Source organism: Gigantopelta aegis, chromosome 9 (genome assembly GCF_016097555.1).
Source record: "Gigantopelta aegis isolate Gae_Host chromosome 9, Gae_host_genome, whole genome shotgun sequence".
In the NCBI taxonomy this organism is placed as follows: domain Eukaryota; kingdom Metazoa; phylum Mollusca; class Gastropoda; order Neomphalida; family Peltospiridae; genus Gigantopelta; species Gigantopelta aegis.
Genome location: NC_054707.1, coordinates 23,133,337 through 23,157,195, shown reverse-complemented (window position 1 = coordinate 23,157,195; position 23,859 = coordinate 23,133,337). Strand labels below are relative to the sequence as shown.

The 23,859-nt window shown below is 36.3% G+C and overlaps 2 protein-coding genes across 2 annotated transcripts; both read left to right on the top strand.

Moving 5' to 3' along the window:
• The first annotated feature begins 3,231 nt into the window (after window positions 1-3,231).
• On the top strand, window positions 3,232-15,091 carry LOC121381430 (transcription initiation factor TFIID subunit 11-like). The gene is made up of 4 exons (XM_041510744.1): window positions 3,232-3,621; window positions 8,082-8,169; window positions 10,128-10,224; window positions 13,587-15,091. The coding sequence occupies exons 1-4, from the start codon at window positions 3,299-3,301 to the stop codon at window positions 13,715-13,717; spliced, it is 639 nt and encodes a 212-aa protein (XP_041366678.1). The 5' UTR covers window positions 3,232-3,298; the 3' UTR covers window positions 13,718-15,091.
• Window positions 15,092-16,895: 1,804 nt separating this feature from the next.
• LOC121380667 (cilia- and flagella-associated protein 20-like) lies at window positions 16,896-23,859 on the top strand. Its single transcript, XM_041509599.1, has 5 exons — window positions 16,896-19,226; window positions 20,374-20,453; window positions 21,065-21,176; window positions 22,906-23,094; window positions 23,399-23,859. The coding sequence occupies exons 1-5, from the start codon at window positions 19,143-19,145 to the stop codon at window positions 23,513-23,515; spliced, it is 582 nt and encodes a 193-aa protein (XP_041365533.1). The 5' UTR covers window positions 16,896-19,142; the 3' UTR covers window positions 23,516-23,859.

Here is a 23,859-nt window from a genome sequence, read left to right as displayed (position 1 = left end):
TAAAAATCATAAAATGCAAATTTAGTACACTGTTGTACAGTAGCTTACTTTTTATTTATAACCCAACAGTGACATCATAAAATTTAAAAATATCATTTACAATCTTACCCGGGCCTTCAGGAGTTTGTTCTTGATCCTCCAAATTTCAGCGGTTTACAACATAAATCCGTCATAGAACAGTGTTTAGAACCATACATTCAAAACCAAGTGTCACCTCACAAATGGAAATAGTTGTCCCAATTACAGAACCGGAAGTAGGGTTATTCGCTGAAACAAAATAGATCAAAATTAAAGTGAAATAATTGAATAAGCACAAAATAATGTTATATTATTATAATATTTTCTCGACAAAGCATCATTGTATAATTGCCTTAAATAGTATTAGAAGCGGGTTTTTAAAAATAATTATTTATATTAATTTCATGTAAAATCTGTATTCATACGCAATGCAAATGTCATCTGGATAAAATAATAAAGTTTCTGGCAGACTCTGAAATCTCACTAACAATACCTGCAAGATACTGTAATAGTACAGAACAATACACAGAGCATATGATAATGATAAAAACGCGCACGTTTTTCCAACACCTGTATTGCTTTACTTCTTAAACTATCGAGCATTCCGCTAAACTACCTGTCGTTATTGGGAACAACACTCGTTCGAATACAAAATTGTTTCGGAGAGATATTATTATTGACAATCACAGCGTTAATTGTCAAATACGAAGATAAGATCTGGGGCAACAATTTATTTATTTTTTTAATAAAAAATAATTTTTGAAAGTTTAACTGAATTTTTTATATTATTTATTTATTTTACATTTTTTTTAAACAATTAACTGTCATTCCGATATAACCAATATGTCTTTCTTATACACCCGTTAGTGAGAACATCATGACACAATGATAACATATATCTATTTGAGGACATACCACTGACTATCCTCTGTGATGATTCAGTCATCACAGCTAGTTCACTGAAATAAGCACAATCGAAATTGATTGCTCTGTGACGTATACGTTAACTTGAAAATGATTGCTCTATGAAGCAAAAATTTAACTATAACTATAAGCGCCGTAAACATATTTTAGTTGAAAAAGACGTTTAAATTTGTTTCAAAACTGGTTTGGAGATGTAATAAAATACTATATTCGTATTCATATCTATACGATTTATCTAACAACGAGTTGTTTAAAAACGTATTCACCTCGCTTTTCCTGGTTATATAAGTTTTCAAACAACTCGTAAGATAAATATATCTAACGGTCACTCTATATATTTACTGGACAAGGTCTAGGAGTTATTTTGACTATAAAACTTGTGAGTTAAAGGTGTAGTTTAAAGGTAGGGTCAACTCAAACATGAGCCTTATGGGTTGGAAAGATGCATACCCGTACCACCAACACATACTGACACTTTAGCAAATGAAAAATAAATAAATTAATAAAAAAACATTATTCCTGCTAACTGGGGGCAGCCATTTTGTTTCGTTTTTGTGACGTCCGGCGGGATAGCTTGGGGCGAAGTGACGTCAGCTCCTGACCATCTCCTTATGTACAGTGTAAACAAAAGCAGTAATTTTCGACAAGGCGCTTCTCTTTGATCAACCTGACTTGTAAAATCGCATAAATGACGTAATAATATAATAAACTATTTAACTAAATATATTTTAAGTTGCATTAACGGAACAAAATGGGGTTATAGTATTTTTCTCTGTTAAATAATCCAAAGGAAAAATGTACACTATTAGGCCTATTGATATACTACGTTGGAGCAAAAACGACCACCCACGGTACCCATGTGATAATTTTCTTTTCTTTGGGACTACGTAATTGGTCAGTTCTGTGGTTTTAGATGGAAAAGTCTACTTAATCAATAGTTTTACAGAACTATTTACAGTAATAAACCATGTCCATTACCATTTTAGGGGCGACAGGTAATATTCCATAATACCGGTATGTATTTTTCTGTCTAGACAGCGTCAATTAATTGGCTCGTCTGGTTACCAATCAAATACACACCTGCCAATCAGGAATCACAGGAAGAAGCAACTAACAGCATAGACCAATTAACTGAGAAAATCCTCCGTGTATCATTTCAGTACGTAGGTTAATGCATGGACAAAAGATTGTTAATTATTTCGACTTGTTGTGTAGCCACTTTGACAATGGTATTTTATTTTGTATTGAAAAATAATATATATAGTGCTGGATATATTTATTGCTGGCTTACTGGGATGTGTATTATTACAGAACATTGCAATGTACGACTATTTATCATCCCGCAAAAACCAGGTAGATTGTGTTTCTCTAGTTCTAAGGCTCATTCCTGACGTTACGCGTTAAGTATTACGTAACCACCAGCTCGCCAGAGGGCGTACTCACTGAGATGGTACAAAATGGCTGCGCCCGTTATATATAATAGCCGTCACATTTAACCGTTTTATTAATTAACTATACGATTATACTTGTTGATATTAAGCAATAATGTGCATTATATATCGTTGAATATGCATACCAGATCAAATGCCTTAATTGTCCCTTCCTTTAAGGGAACTTTTTTTTTTTACATTTTGACCAGCGACCGTGTTAATCTATTTGAAAATCGTTTAGCATGTTATTTAAAATTAAAATTGTGCAAATTTCTATATTTTTGGTCAATATTGTTATCCAATAGCCGATAACACACTAACAACAAAGTTGACAAGATTAAAACATTTTATTTGTTTAATAGTGATGTGACACTTTGACACCAAATGTACTGCAAATTTTTAATCAAAATGGACTGAGCTATGGACACCAGAACAGCTTGAAAGCAGCTGAATCGATGTGATTTCGCCATCTTAAGTTAAGTTGTTTTGTTGGTTTTTTGGTCTTATTTACTATTCTTCAAATAAAATTCAATTATGGTGCCGTTTTAGCCATCGTAGGTTCCGTTTCAGCCATAAATTTCGGTGCCGTTTTAGCCAACGCAGGTACCGTTTTGTCCAATTTGGTTCCGTTTTGGCACGGTTCCGTTTTAGCTATAACCCATGCTTGTCATGGGCAATATAAACCTAAACATCATGATAAAATTATCTATTTACGTTTTAATGCCGTTTTGATTAAAAATAATAATAACTTGATAGGGTTATATTGACGTTTACAGTTTGACAGTTTTTGACTAATATTACTTGTCGTATTGAAAGTATTTTCGTGCACCTGACTGTAGTATTTCCGTTGCCGGTAAAGCTTCCGGTATTTACTTCCGGTTTAAAGATTGACAATTTTTGTGCACTGTTTATATTATGATCCGAAAATGAGTGACACTAGTCCTGTTAAAAAGAAGGATGATAAAGGTGAAGTTACGGCTTCGGTGGCCTCAAATTCCAATGACTGTTCTCCTGGTAAAAGAACACATTTAGATTCAGATAATGAAGATCAAGATAAATCTGATCAAGATTCTTCACCTTCGAAATCATCAGTTGGTGACACGCCAGAAAAGCACAAACCATCGTCCGATGGATGCAGAACACCATCTGATTCACCACCAAACAAGAAAAAGAAAAGTGAAGAGGAAGAAGAGAATACTCATGCAAAGCTGAAAAAGGAAAAACAAGAAGAAGAGCGCTTAAAAATGCAGTAATTTATTCATAATTCTGTATCCAGTTAGCCAGAGTATAGACTAAGTACTCTGACTGTAAGAGAGCTAGATGGACATTTGGACATAAATACGCTCTCATTACAGTCCGAGACCAAGCTATGTAATTTTTTGGCAATCGCCAACTACCAAACAGTAGTCAAAGATTTTTGCTCTAATACCACAGCAATCTTATGTTTAACTTTAACGTCAAATACATTTACATTGACCATTTTCGAGTTCTTTGATTAAAAAAATGTCCGATATTAATCACTAATACACACACTACATAAAGAAACCCGACAGCATCCACATTCAGCTAAGCTTCGGCAAACTCCAGACAGCAGAATTCTAAGTTCGCTGACCTATATTGTGGCGTTGCATCACATGATCGCCCACTCAGCCATTCTGTCTTCCAGTGGCCGTCACAATCACAAACAAAGTTTGTTTTGTGTAATGACACCACTAGAGCACATTGATTCATTAATCATCGACTACTGGATGTCAAATCTTTGGTAATTTTATCATTGTGTTAGAGAGGAAACCCACTACATTTTATCATTAGTAGCAAGTGAACTTTTATATGCACCATCCCACAGACAGGATAGCACATACCACATCCTTTGATATACCAGTCGTGGTTAACTGGGTGAAGTGAGAAATAGCGCAATGGACCCACTGACGGGGATCGATCACAGACTGACAATGCATCAAGTAAGTGCTTTACCACTGGGCTGTGGACAATCACCAAAGCGACAGGGAGTGACACACAAACACACACACACAACACACACAGAAACAATATTACATTCACGTTTTCTCAAGGTGAAAAAAAGTATTTGATCTATGAGTCATATGCCTGCTTGGCATGTGTACCACTCTGGCATATCAAAGGCCGTGGTATGTGCTATCCTATCTGTGGGATGGTGCATAGGCCTATAAAAGATCACTTGCTGCTAATGATAAAATGTAGCAGGTTTCCTCTCTAACACTATGATAAAATTACCAAATATTTGACATGCAATAGCCGATGATTAATGAATCAATGTGCTCTAGTGGTATGATGATACAAAACAAACCTTTTTTGTGATTGTCAGGCACTTGTCATTTTGAGATGGCCCCTGGAAGACGGAATGGCTGAGTGGGCGATCATGTGATGCAACATCACGATATAGGTTGGCGAACTTAGAATTCTGCTGTCCGGAGTTTACCAAAGCTTAGCTGAATGTGGGTGCTGTCGGGTGTCTTTATGTAGTGTGTGTATTCAGATTAATATCTGAATTTTTTTAAATCAAGGAATTGGTCGATGTAAATGTATTTGACGTTAAACATAGGATTGTTGTGGTATTAGAGCGGAAATCTTTGACTACTTATTGGTGGTCGGCAATTGCCAAGAAATTACATAGCTTGGTCTCTGACTGTAATGAGAGCGTATTTATGTCCAAATGTCCGTCTAGCTCTCTTACACTAAGTTACAGTCAGAGTACTCGGGCTAGCCAGAATACTCTGCCATTCAAGAGCTTGACAGACATTTGGACAGTTGTGATAGCTCTCTCATTTTATATAGATAGTCCGCTGGATGACCATCAATGGGTCTGGCGAGTATGATGCCAGTTAAAAATGAAACGCTCTGAAACTGAATTGAATCATGAATGTGACAAAACACACCGCGTCTTTGCTGGCATGAACTACAGATCTATACATGAAATAAGAACAGATCAGATCTAAAGTCTTGACACCAAGACTTACATGTTGGCATAACGATACAAAGATTACTGTACTAAACAATAACTACGTTTTTATGCTTTGTAATATGAAAAAAAAAAAAAAAGTACATTGTATATTTTGGTAAAATGTTTGTTTTGATATTTTTTTTCAAATTGATTTTGGTTCAATATTTTTTTAATTAGTAGCCTACTACTGAAGCATTTACAATATTCAAATTAAAGGCACACGAGCGTGTGGACCAACACAAGCACGTATGCACGTATACACAGACACACACAATGGAATGAGCATTTGGCAAAATAGCTGATGATTCACTGGAGCTAGTGCCTCATTTATAGGACCAAAAAGAGGACTGCCACTCCCAAATTAGTTTACTAAAGCACCTTTAGTATCTTTGTACTGCATTACATTTTACTTAGAGACAATGTAAGTCAAGCTGCATATCTTGGCTGTGCTAGCGTTTTGTCTTCACCATTGTATTAAAAATAAGATTTAATATGTATAATTTAATGGTAATTTGTAAAGAAATAGTTTTATTTATAATGGATTTCTTTTTCAATTTTTTTTATTTCAGTTGGTATGGGTTTAAGAATTAATTACATGTTTTTATGTGAATTTTAACTTTATTAATTTTTTATTATCGGTTTCCTTTTGATGCAAACAAAGTATTATATATTATGGTTAGCACATGGCTATTAACAAAGAACATTCTAGTTTTGAATTTGGCTGTACAGTTAAATTCCAATGTGATATTTGGAGGGCTGGTTGAATATATGAGAAATGCCAGCAAGATTTTTCTTCAACTGGCCCTGCTGGCGACCATGATTTTCATGTTAATTTTCAGTCCTGATATACACTATAGGAAGAAACCCTTTGACATAGGTCTATGTACATGTATTTAACTGGAACATTATTGAAAGTGGGTTCTGTCTGTTTTTTTCATGTAGTATGTGTATTAGTGGTTACTATGTAAAATATTTGTTATCAACAAACTCAAAAATTATCAATGTAAAGGTACATAGTATCAAACGTTGAATTTTGTTGTATTAAGAGTGGGAATCTTTGTCTACCATGTGGTAGTCAGCCATTCCGTGTTTTCACTATAGAGTAACCTCTGACTGAGAGAGCGATCGATCATAACTGTTCAAAATTGAAATGTCCATCTTGGTCAGTTTTGTCAACTCGCCCCACACTTTTCAGTCAACTACAGGGATAGCTCTAGCACTTGTCAATTGCGAATTTTAAAAACAATGACGACTTTCATTTTCAATTTGTGAATTAATTCCATTCATGAAATAATTATTCCCCCCCCCCCCCCCCCCCCCAAAAAAAAATAACAAAAATAACTGGGTTTGTGCGCTTTTTATTAAAAGTTTAACAGGTAGCTTGGAAAAAAATTCTACTCACCCAGAGTTAGCCCTGCAACTCACACCAGATGCACTTTGTTTTGTTCAAAGTATAATAAACATACATATTGCATTTGAACAGCAATATACATTGTATTTCATGCCATAACATACATTGATAGTTCAGTGGTGTAGATTGTCACAGTGCTTAGTAACACGAGCAATGAACAATTATTAAACATTTTTCGTTTACTATAACCAGACGGCACAGATAAATTGGAACTATTAATTAAATATCGGTCAATCCATGCAAGGTGTTTTTGCAGCATGTAAAATCACCATGTCATGCCAGGACTGCAATATACCAAAGTTGCAGACGTTCATTTTAAATTTGGGATGAGACGTAGCCCAGTGGTAAAGCACTCGCTTGATGCGCGGTCGGTTTGGGATTGATCCCCGTCGGTGGGCCCATTGGGCTATTTCTTGCTCCAGCCAGTGCACCACGACTGGTACATCAAAGGCTGTGGTATGTGCTATCCTGTCTATGGGATGGTGCCTATAAAAGATCCCTTGCTGCCAATCGAAAAGAATAGCCCATGAAGTGGCGACAGCGGGTTTCCTCCTTCAATATCTGTGTGGTCCTTGGTCCGTAACCATATGTCTGACGCCATATAACCGTAAAGAAAATGTGTTGAGTGTGTCGTTAAATCAAAGATTTCCTTCCTTCCTTCCTTCATTTTAAATTTCATCACAATTATTTACGGACATTAAAGGTGAGATTGGGGCGAGTTGATTAATATTCACATATTATTGTCTTATTATTAACATTTTATCTGTGGACTGTGAAAAGTAGGGATGTTGGAACCCGAGGACAATATGACTGGTAACCATTTACATGCTGTATTTTATTTGATCATCACTCACCGACATTAGCTCAAGTGTTCTATGTTGCTATTCTGCATACAGGACTGAATCCAGGGGGAGGTTCTTTGGGAGAACACCCTCTCCTTGATTACAAAGTGCCCCGAAAAAATTGAGTGTTTATCAGAGGGTTACAATAAATGTAGTGCCCAGGAAACATGTAATATTCTTCTTGGTCTGGTGTTTCATGGGAAGATTGTTATATTATAATGCCTGTTAATGAACTTTTGGATTCTGAGGATGCCCTCTTATATGTGCAATGTAAGTGCACTATCTGAAACATGTTAAGCAATACTTAACTGGTAAATTAGAAGGGGGCAGGGTGAAGAGAAAGACATACATGTAGGTAGGATTTTTTTATTCAGTTTGCAAGTGCTAAAGCTAGCTACGAGACACACACACACACACCCCCCCCCCCCCCCCCTGCAAAACATCCAAGAAAACCTTTTTTTTCTTGATTCTTTCAGAGTACTGGTATCTAACTTTTCAGAAGAGCAGCTCAACCGGTATGAAACCTACAGAAGGTCAGCGTTTCCGAAAGCAGCAATAAAAAGAGTATGGTTAAATTACCGTGTTATATAGTTATTGCTTATCGCATTGTTCATATCTAATGACATGTAGAGGGTTTTCTGTGATCTCGGAAAATGGACAGTATTCATGGAATTAACATTATGAAACGGAATTATGATTTTGAGTAAAGTTAAAACAAATAACCATTTTACTGTTGTCACATGCTGTATACGGTACTGACAGTTTGTGCTGTATCTTGTTCATCAGCTTTACTCAGATTTCCACTTCCCATGTTGCTTCTCCACAGTCAGAATTGTCTTTTACCTTTGTTATTTTATTTCCACTGTGGCTTGCAGCTTGTTGGGCCAGTTGGATAAGTCGCATTGCAGACAATGATAAACCATCACAGAGGTGATACAAATTAATGATTTTTTTTTTAATAAGCTTAACACCTACATGTATTAAAATAATCTCCATATTAAAAACCATATTAGAAAAAAATTCATTTCTATTTAATCGTTTTGCTCAGCCATGTGATGTTAATTGTGTTAAGTACTTATTATTCAAAGTAATCCTTATTTTATCTGTTAATTAATTTTTTACACCAGTTTGCTTCATGAATAAATCATAGAAAAAACATTTGTACTTAATATAATAAAAAGAACTAGATACGTAAATTTATTTTGCTATATAGAGAATACTACATGAGCAGCCATTATATACCGTTTATCTTACAAGTTGTTTAAAAATGTATCTAACGAGCGAAAGGAAGTTGGATACATTTTTAATCATTGAGTTGTAAGATAAACGGTATCTAACGGACATGAATGTAGTATTCTATTTCTTACATATCTCCAGAAAAAGGCTTAAAATAAATTTAAACGCCTTTTCCAACTAAGACCTTAGAGCTTAAAGTTAATTTGTGCATCACAGACAAGTCAATTCAGGGCTAGCATTGGGTGAACAAAATGTTTCGCCAAATTGTCTATTAAACTTCAAAAATTGCAGAAATTGCCAGTTACTTTCTAAAAAAATGTTTCGCCAAATTGTCTATTAAACTTCAAAAATTGCAAAAATTGCAGAAATTGCCAGTTACTTTCTAAAAAAAATTGTCAATTTTTACATGAAATTATTTCGCCAAATTAAAATAAATTTGCCAACTACTTTCAGAATTCGCAATTGGCGAATTTGGCGAATGCCAGAGCTAGCTCTGCAATTTCAGGTTAACTTATCCCTCACATCTAGTGATTGATTTCTACTGTGCTTTTCCATTGGGTGCTATGGCATTGATGATCTGGGCCCATATTTTCGAAGCTATCTTAGCCTACGAAATCGTGAAATCATCGTAAGCTATGACGTCACTATGGCGTGCGCTGTAGTGACGTCACAACCTACGACGGTTTTACGATTTCGTAGCGCTAAGATGGCTTCGAAAATAGGGCCCCAGGTCATCATCTAGGTGCAGCCTAGTTGTATGTCTGTAAAATGTTAATACATGTGTTAACAAAAAGTAAAGTAAAGTTTGTTTTATTTAACGACGCCGCTAGAGCACATTGATTTTTTATCTTATCATCGGCTATTGGACGTCAAACATATGGTCATTCTGACACTGTTTTTAGAGGAAACCCGCTGTCGCCACATAAGCTACTCTTTTACGACAGGCAGCAAGGGATCTTTTATTTGCACTTCCCACAGGCAGGATAGCACAAACCATGGCCTTTGTTGAACCAGCTATGGATCACTGGTCAGTGCAAATGGTTTACACCTACCCATTGAGCCTTGCGGAGCACTCACTCAGGGTTTGGAGTCGGTATCTGGATTAAAAATCCCATGCCTCGAATGGGATCCGAACCCAGTACCTACCAGCCTGTAGACCGATGGCCTGCCACGACGCCACCGAGGCCGGTATACATGTGTTAACAAATAATAAATAATGTTCTCACCAACAGGTGTGTAAGAAAAAGAAATACAACCATCAATATAAATGTTTCTTTTGATTTCAGCTGATGCAGAGCATCACAGGATCGTCTGTGTCTCAAAACGTGGTGATCGCTATGTCGGGAATTTCCAAGGTGTTTGTCGGTGAGGTGGTGGAATCAGGTAATGAAGAAATAAAATCTTATGTACTTCTACATAAATCTAGTCTGCTAGTGCTAAATGTCTTTAGCAGCTACATATAAAAATAAAATAATGTTTAGTTTATGTGATTGCAATCTGAAAGAACCAAACCAGAACCTTGATAAATGTGATGCCTTCATTAGTGATTGCATAGTGTTGCTGTTCAAAAAAAAGGACAGAATGTTTCCTCTTTATGTAGACCTATTTGTTTATCCAATTTTTGTCTGCATTTTAAAAAACTTCCCTTATACATTATGACATACACGTATAGCTTTATTACCAGACTTCTGGAGTTAATGGGCGGGATATAGCTCAGTGCACGGTTGGTGCACCATGACTGGTATATCAACGGCTATGGTATGTACTACCCTGTCTATGGGATGGTGCATATAAAAGATCCCTTGCTGCTAATCGGAAAGAGTAGCCCATGAAGTGGCGACAGCGAGTTTCATCTCTCGATATCTGACCGGCCTCGGTGGCGTCGTGGTAGGCCATTGGTCTACAGGCTGGTAGGTACTGGGTTCAGATCCCAGTCGAGGCATAGGATTTTTAATCCAGATACCGACTCCAAACCCCCGAGTGAGTGCTCCGCAAGGCTCAATGGGTAGGTGTAAACCACTTGCACCGACCAGTGATCCATAACTGGTTCAACAAAGACCATGGTTTGTGCTATCCTGCCTGTGGGAAGAGCAAATAAAAGATCCCTTGCTGCTAATCCGAAGAGTAGCCCATGTAGTGGCGACAGCGGGTTTCCTCTCAAAATCTGTGTGGTCCTTAACCATTTGTCTGACGCCATATAACCGTAAATAAAATGTGTTGAGTGCGTCGTTAAATAAAACATTTCTTTCTTTCTCGATATGTGTGTGGTCCTTAATCATATGTCTGATGCCATATAACATTTGCTATCAATTTGAAAATTGATTAGCGACTAATATTTAATGTTACAGAATTGTGTAGTGATCTCTCAGTGTTCTCGCTCAGTGAAAATTAAAAGAGGGTGGCTGCGCAGCACCACACCCTTCAAAAAAAAAAAAAAAGCAAAGCAAAAATAAGGGGGGGGGGGGGAAGCTTGGTGGTTACCATGTTGTTGTGTGTTGATAGACTGTGGAAAGACATACTCCTTATTTTGATTACAAAAAGTTTATACGAAATACAAGCAGACTCATCTTTTAACTGAACTGAAGATGTTATCAGTCTTATATTCACTGGCAGTTCCGGTTTTGCTGAACCGATCAAAGTTTTAATATTATTATTTTAATAAAGATTTCAAGATATACGAAAAACAAAAAAGACATTTGTGTGATCCCCTAATGTCGAAAACATTTTTTGTTATTCCCATCTTCATCGAATGAATCAATCGCTGTGATAAAATATTATTGCCAACTGATAAAAAGTAGTTTTGTTTTTGTAGTGGCGGTGTATATATTATTTGGCACCCAAGATGAATGATTTTAATGCCAAACACTACCACTTCCGTTGATTTTATAAGCGGTGATATCCCCCCAAAATGAAAAGTTTACAATATGTTATAAGAACTGCTGAATAAACAGAATGACAGAAATGACAGAAAGTAAAAATTGTCAGCTACAATCAATTATATCTGTAACTGAGGACAAAATATCAGGCGACAGTTGGTGGAAACAAAAGATAGAGTGACCATTCTGATCACGTGACAAATTTGGTGCCAAATAAGTGGGTTTTTTGCAGTCGGAGATTTCCGAATCCATAAAAAATAAAAATGTTTTCATTGCTCAAATAAAATATAACTTTTATTGTTTGTATTAAACATACAAATGGATACAGGTATAGGACAAAATAGAGGCTGTTAAAAATACTATTAAATTATGTTACGGTAACCGTCGTAAATGTTCGTCAGTTGCTTTTTCGTACACAACATGTCTTGTTTCCTTTGATGTCCAGTGGGCAGACTGATCGTTGTGTTTTTTTATGTGTGGAAAAAAGTGTGCATTTGGAAATAGCGGAGATAGGTGCTGGAAAATATATTAAGGTGCTGGAAAATATATTAAGGTGCTGGAAAATAAAGAGGGTGCAGAAAAATAAAGGAGGGTGGAGAATGTGAAAGGAGAGCGGCAAAATGCAATAGCAGGGAGGGACGCCCCACTTAAATGGAGCAGCAAGAACACTGGTCTCTGAAACTTAGCTTAGCAAATTGCGACTAGATACTGAACAAAATGTTCCCTGTAATTGCACTTGTTCAATGTTATTCATACAAATAAAGCTTTAAATTGGCAAGATCTGTTCAACGATAGTTTTTTTTTTATCTCAACCAAATAATAGTAATTGGGTGGGGAGGGGATTAGAAAATCTTTAGTGAATGGCCGAAGGAATATGGCACATTGAGTGAACACTCTATAACATTATGATTATGACAGCTGATGTTGCTGGAAAGTTCACTGTCATCATGCAACTAATCAATCTCCGACGACTATCCAGTCAACTTGCCAGATTTTGTGGATTTGCTGATTTCATCAGATTTGTTACAGTGTGATAATGAATGTGATTGTTTACACAGCATAGAACATTACAATTTCAATATTCCCGAACTATTTATATGCCAAGATTATGAGTGGGATCGATTATTTTGTAATTATTTATCACAAATAAATGCAAAAATAGCCAAATATGACACTTGTACATATAATTATGACATAGCACCTTGGATTCTTTTTTGTTTACTGGCCTTGGTGGCATCTTGGTTAGGCCATCGGTCTACAGGCTGGTAGGTACTGGGTTCAGATCCGTCGAGGCATGGGATTTTTAATCCAAATACAGACTCCAAACCCTGAGTGAGTGCTCCGCAAGGCTCAACGGGTAGGTGTAAACCACTTGCACCGACCAGTGATCCATAATTGGTTCAACAAAGGCCATGGTTTGTGCTATCCTGCCTGTGGGAAGCGCAAATAAAAGATCCCTTGCTGCCTGTCGTAAAAAGAGTAGCCTATGTGGCGACAGCAGGTTTCTTCTAAAAACGGTGTCAGAATGACCATATGTTTGACGTCCAATAGCCAATGATAAGATAAAAAATCAATGTGCTCTAGTGGCATCGTTAAATAAAACAAACTTTACTTTAGATTGTCACAGTACTTAGTAACATGATCAATGAACAATTATTAAAAAAGTTTTGTTTACTGTAACCAGACGGCACAGATAAATTGGAGCTATTAATTAAATATCGGTCAATCCATGCAAGGTGTTTTTGCAGTGTGTCTATTTTACCTTCGAGTGCAGACTTGTCGGACACCCTGTTGTCTCATTTGCCCAGTGCTCATTTGCATACATACATGTGTGTTTATGTTTTCTAATAGTGAATGTTTTGTTATCAGCGCTGGACGTGCTGGAGGAGTGGGGAGACACTGGACCCCTGCAGCCCAAACACATCCGAGAAGCAGTGCGCAGACTGAAGCACATGGCTCTTATACAGACAAGCAAGTCCAAGAAGGTTCTGTTCCAATAGCTTCCTCGTGAAGGGAAATAACTGTCTCGAGACCCCAGACATCTACCAGCAGAACAGACTCTTTCAAAGTGGAACAAAGGAATGTGTGTCTATCAAAGTCCTAGAACAGTGTTCATCGGTCTGTTAGGTACAGCATGTGGTTCCTGTCATAGCTGGCATAGAGAATGGGAGATACTTTCCAGGTCGGCATCCATAGAGATCGAGAGAAGATAATTTGTCGTTATATGAACAGACCTAGACGTTTAAGGGGAGATGTTAGTCTTGCTCCCCTATCACTCCCCTGAAATCTGACCAGTCAGAGCAATTTTTAGCTCCCCTCACTATGTGAATATATATATATATATTTTATAGTTCCCAATAATCTAAGATAAGCAATTAATCACACCACTCAATTCTTTTCATGTTGAGGTGTATTGAGCTATTCACATCAGCAGCAAGAAGTGTTTTAATTGCACAACTCAGACATGGGATATCACATACCATAGCCTTTGTTGTGTTTAAATTGGAATAAAAACAAACTGAAAAAAAAATGTGTATGGATCGGTGTATAAGCTCAATAAAACTCTTCAGTTTGGAGCAAAAGGGAGATAACTCTTGTGACAGATCAGGATGTTTGCCAGTAGCACGGTCCTGTCATTTCAAAATATTTTTGTACTTATATCCAATTGAGGTTCAAGCATGCTGTCCTGGGCACACCTCATCTATTTTGGCTGTCTGTCCAGGACAGTGAGTTAGTTGTTAGTGAGAGAGAAGTCTGTGAGTTGTTTCTAAAACTCGCTCTGGGTGGGAGGTGGTACGGAGCTGCAAACCCAATACTTACCAGCCGTATGTCCGATGGCGTAACCACACCACCACCGAGGCTGGTGTAGCAAGGTTCAAACAATTTACTCTAAAGTGAAAACAAATGAATATTCATTCACTTGAACGAGAACAAATGTGATATAACACAAGGGCTTTTACATGTAGCCATGTACAGGCAATGTACCATATTCCAAATGGAAGGCGACTGGAATAACTGGTTAGTTAAGTTCAAGATATTTAAAAAAAAAAAAAAAAGGAATTTGTTAACTGGAATTCATACAGAATTAACTGTTACAGTGGCTTTTACCAACAGCCCGGCTCTGTATTTATCAATGTACGAGACTTATTTACATAATTCAAGTACCATATGTTGACTTAAGTAAATGTTTGAAAATGGAGCTAAAGTAAACAGAAGAACTGGTGACAAAAAACAAAACAATGCTGATTAAAAAAATTAGTCATTGTTATAAAATGGACTTTGACATCAAAATATAAACAGCAAAAAAAAATATTTTGCACTATTATACAGACAAAAAATCGAACACCAAACAATTAAAAGTATGTCTTGAATAATGTGAAATGTGTTTTTGTTTGTTACAGATGTTTTTTCTTCAAGAAACAATGACCACGAGTTTGTTTTCACTTTATTCTTTCTCTCTTTGAAGTCAATCTGGGGGGTTTCTTGTTTTGACAACACTGCTTATCAACTACATTCTTTCCAACTATGCATCCCAGTCCTTGTATCTTCACCAGTGTCATGTGCTGATCTTGTGTAGTCATTGGTGCCAAACACCATCCATCTTGTGGTTCTAGTTGGATTTGAGTATACTGAACTTTAAACAAATTGCTAAAAGGTATACTGGGATGGTTTTTTAAATAACATTCATAAAAGAAAACCCAGTATCCATTAGATTTTGGCAGATACCACTTTTGATGTACAGAAATTGATATTTGATTTTTACCTAAGATTTGATTTTAGCTAATATAGTAAACAGTTCATTTGCAAAATATAATTTTATACTTTAATTTTTGCTTGGTGGTCAGGATATCGGCCCATGAAAATCGATATGTTTTGGAGAACATTTCAACAAAATTGACACTGAAGGAATATTTCCTACAGCTAAAGGGGCGAGATGTAGCCAAGTGGTAAAGCAGTTGCTTGATGCACGGTCAGTCAAGGATCAATCCCCGTCGTTGGGCCTATTGGTATATACGACTGGTATACTGTACTTTGTGGGTATCAAAAGAGGCAGAACATAGCCTAGTGGTAAAGAATCTGCTTGATGCATTGTCAGTTTGGGATTGATCCCCATCGGTGGGCTCACTGGGCTATTTCTCGTTCCAGCCAGTGCACCACGACTGGTATATCAAAGACCGTAGTATGTGCTGTTCTGTCTGTGGGATGGTGCATATAAAAGATCCCTTGCTACTAATAGAAAAACTAGCGGGTTTTCTCTCTAAGACTATATGTTAAGTTTACCAAATGTTTCACATCCAATAGTTGATGATAAATAAATTAATGTGCTCTGGTGGTGTTGTTACACCGGATTTCTAATGTGGTTATTGCAACACTTTGTAAGAGAAGGAACCGACTACAACCACATGTGCTACTCTTTTTACAAATTTGAGATAGGACATGGTCCAGTGGCAAAGAGTTCACCTGACTGATCTAGGATCAATTAGCATTGGTGGGCCCATTGGGATATTTCTCATTCCAGCCAGTGCTCCACAACTGGTAAAGTTTGTTTTATTTAATGACACCACTAGAGCATGTTGATTTATTAATCATCAACTATTGATGTCAAACATTTGGTAATTTCGACTTACATTGTTAAGAGACTAACGCCATATAACCGTAAATAAAATGTGTTGAGTGTGTCATTAAATAAAACATTTCCTTATAGTGTTACAGAGGATACCTGCTACCTTTTTCCATCACAGCAAGGGATATTTTTATATGCATCGTCCCACAGATAGGAGTCATGATACGTACTATTCTGCCTGGGGGCTGATGCATTTAAAAGATCCCTTGCTGCTGCCGGTAACTGAAAAAAGAGTAACCCATGGAGAGGTAGGAGGAGACTTCCTCTCATGTCAGATGCCATATAACCATAAATAAAATGTGTCGAGTGCATCATTAAATAAATCCTTTCTTTTTTTACAAATTGGTAGAAAGAGACATTCATGCCAACAGGATAGCATGTACACCATACGATGTACCTGTCGGGAAGATTTGGATGGAATGTGTGTTGGTGTGGTTGGGTGTGTGTGTGTGGGGGGGGGGGGGGGGGGGGGGGGGGGGAGGGGAGGGGTGTGAGGTGAATCCAAATGTGACAATAAATCCTGGAACCCATTGCTCTACCATTGAGCCACATTTCGTTTCCTAAGTGACAATATACCTGGTGCTTGTGAAAAGTGAGATTACCATGATTACAACCTTTGTTTTCACAAAAATCCGACAAAAAAATAAGTAGATAAGATTCTGTTATTGGATCTGGTATCATTATAGTGTGCTAACTTCCTTTTCGTTTTAACTTTATTTTCATGCTTATATTCAGTTAAGCATGCTGTCCTGGGCACACAGTTGTCTGGGCTGTGCTGTCTGTCCAGGATAGGGAATCAGTGATTAGGCCGTCTGTCCAGAAGAGGGCATTAGAATTTTAGTTTTATTTTCGTGCTTATATTCAGTTAAGCATGCTGTCCTGGGCACACAGTTATCTGTTATCTGGGCTGTGCTGTCTGTCCAGGATAGGGCATCAGTGATTAGGCTGGCTGTCCAGAATAGGGCACCAGTGGTCAGGCTGTCTGTCCAGAATAGGGCATCAGTGGTCAGGCTGGCTGTCCAGGATAAGGCACCAGTGGTTAGGTTGTCTGTCTAGAATAAGGCATCAGTGGTTAGTGAGAGAGAAATCTTAGCCGTACACCTCCCTACAGAGCTATTAAAACTTGCCCAGGTTTGGATATGCAGGGCTCACACTGGAATGAATTTTGTTTTAGCCAATTTTCAGATGTGTGAAGAATTTCCTTCAAAATTATTTTAAAAGTGTTTAATTTAAAGAATTTTATTAGCCAAAGACTAAATGCTGTAGCCACTATGTATAAAAATTAGTATTTGGCTAACTTGGCAATAGACAGGGTGAGCCCTGGATACAAATCTAGGACCTACCAGGCTAATAATTTAACCACAAAGCCAAGGAGGCTGCATGATCAGTCTGGGTAGATGAAGCTGTCCAGGACCAATTACAAAATCCATCTCAATTTAAAAATTGGAGGAAAGAAAAAAGTACACCCATTTAAAATGTCCCTCAAGTTTTTAACACCTTGCAGGCTTCCATTGATGATGTTTATGATTATTAATATAACACATGAAGACTGGTATTTCATATCTGAACATTGTCATTAATGAATATCAGATTATATTGATAATCGTAGAAGAATATTTTAAAATCTTAAAAATGGTCATGAAAAAGCCATTAAAAATTTATGGAGATTAATGAAATCAGTATAATAGTGTTTGAACCGTATAGTTTCTAATTACGTAACAACAGACACAGGGCTCAAACTTAACAAAGACACCGACGGCAATTGCTGTCGTTGAGATATAAATTGCTGTGGGTTGGAAGCATCACCAATGGCACTTTTATGCCACTGGATAAAAATTACTGCCGTCAGTAAAACTCCTCAACAACAGTAAAATGAATATAATCTGGTGTATATTATCTGCCAGTGTTTAAAATTTGTACATTTAAAATATGTCTGTATATGCAACAAATTAACCCTAGTCATATTTATTTGCTGCGAAAGTGGCCTTTTGGAACATTGCCATAGGCAGGTTCAAAACTGCTGTCCATGGGCTGTTTCACCCACAGCAATTTAAAACAAAAATTCCTGTGGGTGACAAGTTCGAGGCCTGCAGCCATTGGAGTGGATTTGTAAACGTGGCTTGTAGAAACATAATATTTTGTAACCATATAGAAATGTCATAAAAATTGACATGGTTTTAGACAGAAGAAACATGCTGTAACACATTTTTGAAATTACATGCCTTATGTTCATTGTGCTGGGGCAGAAGGAATAACATTCAACACAAAATGATATATTAGCTACAGTTGTGCTTGGGATAAGAAAAAACTACAGAAAACATATTGAATATATTGTTTTGTTGCTATATCATGAAACAATACTAAAGAGAAAAATAATAGCTGAAAAACGGACTAGTTGAATAACCCGATTCTTATATACATGATAGGTCTATCTAACTGTCATGTCAGAATTCCCATGTGCCATTGAATCCGTAATTTCAGGGAGAGGCATCGTCCTGTGATGATTAAACTTCCCTTGCACTTTGCTTCATGCATCTGATGTACTCTGTCTTATTCATAGATGCAATATATACAAATTAAAATTAGGTTTTTGTCTTTTTTCACTTGTTTTCTTCCACTTTCCAACGAGCTCCCCGGTTATCGTTGGCCATGGAGCTTGCGTAACCCCGCAATGGAGAGGAAATCACAACAAACAGAAACTTAGCAACTGCAGCTTCCGGTCTATTCCATGTTGACAACTGTGTGTAACTTGGCGTCTGTGGGTGCAAAATTCTTCTGTTAGAAGCTAAATACCATTAGCAATGTTCAAGAACACGTTTCAAAGTGGTTTCTTATCCATACTTTATAGTATTGGAAGCAAACCTCTTCAAATATGGGACAAAAAGGTGGGTGTTTGTCAAATGCAATGTGATGTCAAGAGTTTCCACTTAGCGTTGTGTGAAATTAATATTTTATTGACAGCTTCACAGAAGTGATTGAAAGATAAAGAAGGAAGTCAAAAAGTGAATCAGCCGATCAATATTCTTTTTTAGCATCCGTATTAATAAGTCACGCTGTTACCATAGAAGGATTTTCGTTGTCAGAGCATTTTCAGTTGTGATATGTTTGAAATGTTCAGATAAAAGTGATTAATTTTTAAAATGCAGTCATACTTGTTACATTCTTGTGAGCAGATATTCTAAGATCCACCATGATTATACTATAATGCTGATAGCTCGTTTTGGCAAGAGCTCCACCCGTTCCCCCCATCATTTATAATAGTTTATTAATGTTTCCTTTTTTTTTTTTTTTGTCGTTTTGTAGCATGATGATATTAGTTAGGGTTAGGGTTAGGGATATATATACCCCATCAAAAAATCCCTCTTTAGATCGATAACTAATGGGGGGAACGGGCAGTACACTTTCCAATATATTTTGATTTCGTCTGATTATGTTTTTTAGATATCTTAGTCTACAATCTATATTTGGAAAGACTTCCGAATGTTCCAGCATGTGTGCTAATACATGTACTATCGGAGTCCGGCAATATCGCCACCGGTCGATCTCGACACGGGCGAGATAGCCGTAAATGCCATATACTGCTGCGCGAAATCGCCGTACTCTATATACATATAAGCAGACGGGAATGTCACTGTTTATTACAATAAATTGGTTATTATAATAATATTTAATTAATGTTGTAAGCTTTTGTTTTTTCTGTCATTGCTTTTGTTCAGTTTACTCCATATCAGCAAGGTTGGGCGAGATCGCCGACGTTTTGTGTACAATTTCATTGGACACTTACTTGTTTGAGAACATATTAATGTAACAAATTAATAAAATTCAAACTGAAACTCCATCTGTCTGTTTTCTGTCTTCCATACTGTTTACAACAAAGTTGGCCCGACTATCACTAACCCTACACTAAACCTAAGTCTGAATGCTGGAACGTTAGGAAGTCTTGCCCTATATTATGTATATTAAACAAAAATATATTAACTGTTCTATGTAGACGTAGTTGTTTTTAAAAAAATGTTTTTCCTCCTTTTTTAGGTTCGAAATGGACACATTAAGAGAATAACAGATAATGACATTCAGTCCTTGGTGTTGGAAATAGTTGGAACAAATGTCAGGTATTGTATTATAGGCCTTATACTCTGTATTCATATCTTCTATGATCTGTGTGCTTGACATACACTGGTTAAATCGTGTCTTGTCATGGTGAGGGTCAGATAATGTTTAGTTCCAGAAAACTATTTGTCTAATTTAATAAATTGAACCCATACCTGTCGTCCATGGGTGAGTAAGGAATCTGTCATGTCCAAGGCATATTTATAATTGAAGAAGTTAGTTTTGACCATGTCCAGACAACTGTTTTGTTTCTAAAATAAATTCATTTGCCCCCATTATTATCCACCGGTGTTTCTTACTGTTTTAAATGTTGTTAACACAACGTATTTACAAAATATATTTTCAGGGTTAGGCCAGTTTACATTTTAATTTCTAGTAGCAGGTGAATGCGCTGTTTATATACAGGTACAACCAGTTTTGCTTTTCTTGTCAATGATGACAGTACATATTCTGGCATCTTTATATCTCTTTATATTTAAATTGTAGTTTTGCCATGATATGCAATTTAGATTAGTTAATTGCTTGAATTTTTTTTATAAGTAGCTGTAACAAAATTTTAATTTAATTGATGTTGAAAGTTATTCAAATATCTATTCTGACTCTTGCTTTGCAGCACAACATTCATCACATGTCCTGCTAATCTGAAAAAGACATTGGGAATCAAATTGCCTTTCCTCGTCATGATTATAAAAAACTTAAAGAAGTACTTCACATTTGAAGTGCAGGTATGTGTCTTAGTGTTTGTGGATTTAGTTTATTTTTATCCTAAGAAAACCAATTCAAAGTTCAAGCACACTGACCTGGACCTTGTTTCACAAAGCGATCTTAGCGCTAAGATCACCTTAGGTCTCAATACACGGATGTCAACTGCTATTGAAATCCATGTTAAATTGCCCATCTTCAAATGAAGATTGCCAATAAAACGGGTTCTCATTGACACTAACAACATACACCATTGTGAACATACATTATATAAGCATTTATTTTCACTTCAAATTTGAGAACATTTCCATCTCAGTTTTTTGCTGTATGATCAAATCTGGCTGTAGTACCAGTCTGAACAGGTGGTTCATTAACCAATTCACTCTGGCTGTCCTGAAAAATCAGTGCAGTGTTACAAAATAACATAGGCAAAATCCAGCCAGAAGGCTTACCATTAAACATACAATTTTTTTTAATTCTTCATCAATTCCTAGAAGAGAATATGTGAACCACAACATATGTTACAATTAGGAACTATAGTGGACCTTGATCAAAATTTATATCTCTACTAAATGGGCTACTCTTTTCAGTTAGCAGCAAGGAAACTTTTTTATTATATACATAGCAATGAAATATATAGATCTACGGTAAACCATAAAAGTCATATCCGGTGAAAAGTCATATTTTCACTGTATTTTAGCTACAGTGAAAATATATAAGTCATATTTACTTTTTTGTAAAAGCGCATGATTAAATTATCTCCCTTTGTCTCGTTTCTTAGTATTTAAATCTGATGATTACCCATGCATCTGATCGTATTTGAAAAATAAAAAAATGTAATTAAAACAACTATACCTATAAAAAAAAGAGATACGAAGTGCAATTACGATAAAATATCTAAAACTAATTGAATACGAAGGTAAATAATGGTGACACAATGTAATGGCATTGAGTGTAAGTTTTAGAATTTAACGGCGTTCGACTCATTTTGTTTTTGTGGGAGTTTTTGGAGGATCGCTTTGTCAGGTATGTTTGCACCGCAGTATTGTTAAATAAATGTTAATAAAGATAAATTTTATTCAGATTTCTTTTTAAAAGTCTATGGTCAAGTACATTTTATGGAAAAGTTCCATAGGAAGAAATATATCTTGACGTTACGTGCTTTCGATAGGATAAGCGAAAGATATTACCAAAAAGCGAAAGATATTGTCAAAAATTAGAAAAATAGGTATATAATAAATAGACCATTTCATGGTGTTTTTTCCGAATACGATTTTTATGTCAACTCGTGATGTGTGAAAACATATTTGAAAAAACCCGTGAAATAGCCTCTATATATGCACCACCCCACAGACATATGATAGTACATACCAGTATGTTATACCAGTTGTGGATCACTGGCTCAGGGCTAGATCTGGGTGGTCAGAAAATTTTGCCAAATTATCTCCAAAATGCAAAACTTATAGCTATTTTCCAACAAAATATTAACTATTATACAAAAAAAATCTTAAAATTCACAATTGACAAATGGCAGAGCTAGTCCTGCTGGTTGAAACCAGAAATGGTCTTTACATCCTTTGATCCCTATATCACTGAGGTATGTCCCAACCCCTTTGTTTACTGTACGAATGATTCACAAAAGAGTTCAACAGTATAACTGAAAATTAGTGTTCATAAAAAAACATCTATAGATATTCCCATTGAAAAATATGTCAGGATTCTTTTTTTTCTTTTTTTTGTGTGTGTGTGCAGGTTTTGGATGACAAGAATGTGCGGAGAAGATTCCGAGCAAGTAATTACCAGAGCACGACACGTGTGAAACCGTTCATCTGTACGATGCCCATGAGGTTGGACGATGGGTGGAACCAGATTCAGTTCAACCTGTCAGATTTCACACGCCGGGCATACGGAACAAACTACATTGAAACACTGCGTGTACAGGTATACACACTTTAATTCTTACAGATGGTACACCAGGGAACATTTTGTTTTTAAAATTTTGATTACCGACAGTTGATTGATAAGTTGAGAATTGAGTAGCAACTGCTATTTAACGTTTTAGAATTGTGTAGCAATCTCTGAAATTTGTTTAGCGACTTGCAACGTAATACTGAACAAAATGTTCCCTGTACACAGTATTTTGTTATGGTGTTTATTCATGAATTTAGAATGTAAAATATATATTATAATATACATGTAGTACCATTATTCAAGTGTGTTAATCCTAGTTATTTTGTGTTTTTAGATCCATGCCAATTGCCGAATTCGTCGAGTCTACTTTTCCGATAGATTGTACTCTGAAGACGAATTGCCAGCAGAATTCAAACTCTACCTCCCAGTTCAGCCAAAAGCCAAGGCATAACTAAAGCTCTCTCTCAGACTGGTTAAACAGACACTGGTACTCAAGTCAAACTATAAAGATATTTGTTACAGTTATGGTGGAACGATGTCATGTGTACAGTTAATTGGCAAGTATTGTGAAGCCAAGTACATGTTATTTTAAGTCAGAGGAAGAAATTTGCTATGTTCAATCATTTTGTCATTGTGGTAAATATTTTAGTCTCATTTCTACATGTATTAATGCAAAATCTGTCTAAAAGCTGTTGGTTTTGCATATAATACAAATTCATCTTTTTAACACATTATTATTGATACATATATATTATTGTATTTTATTAAGGTTATATAATTGCATATATAGATATG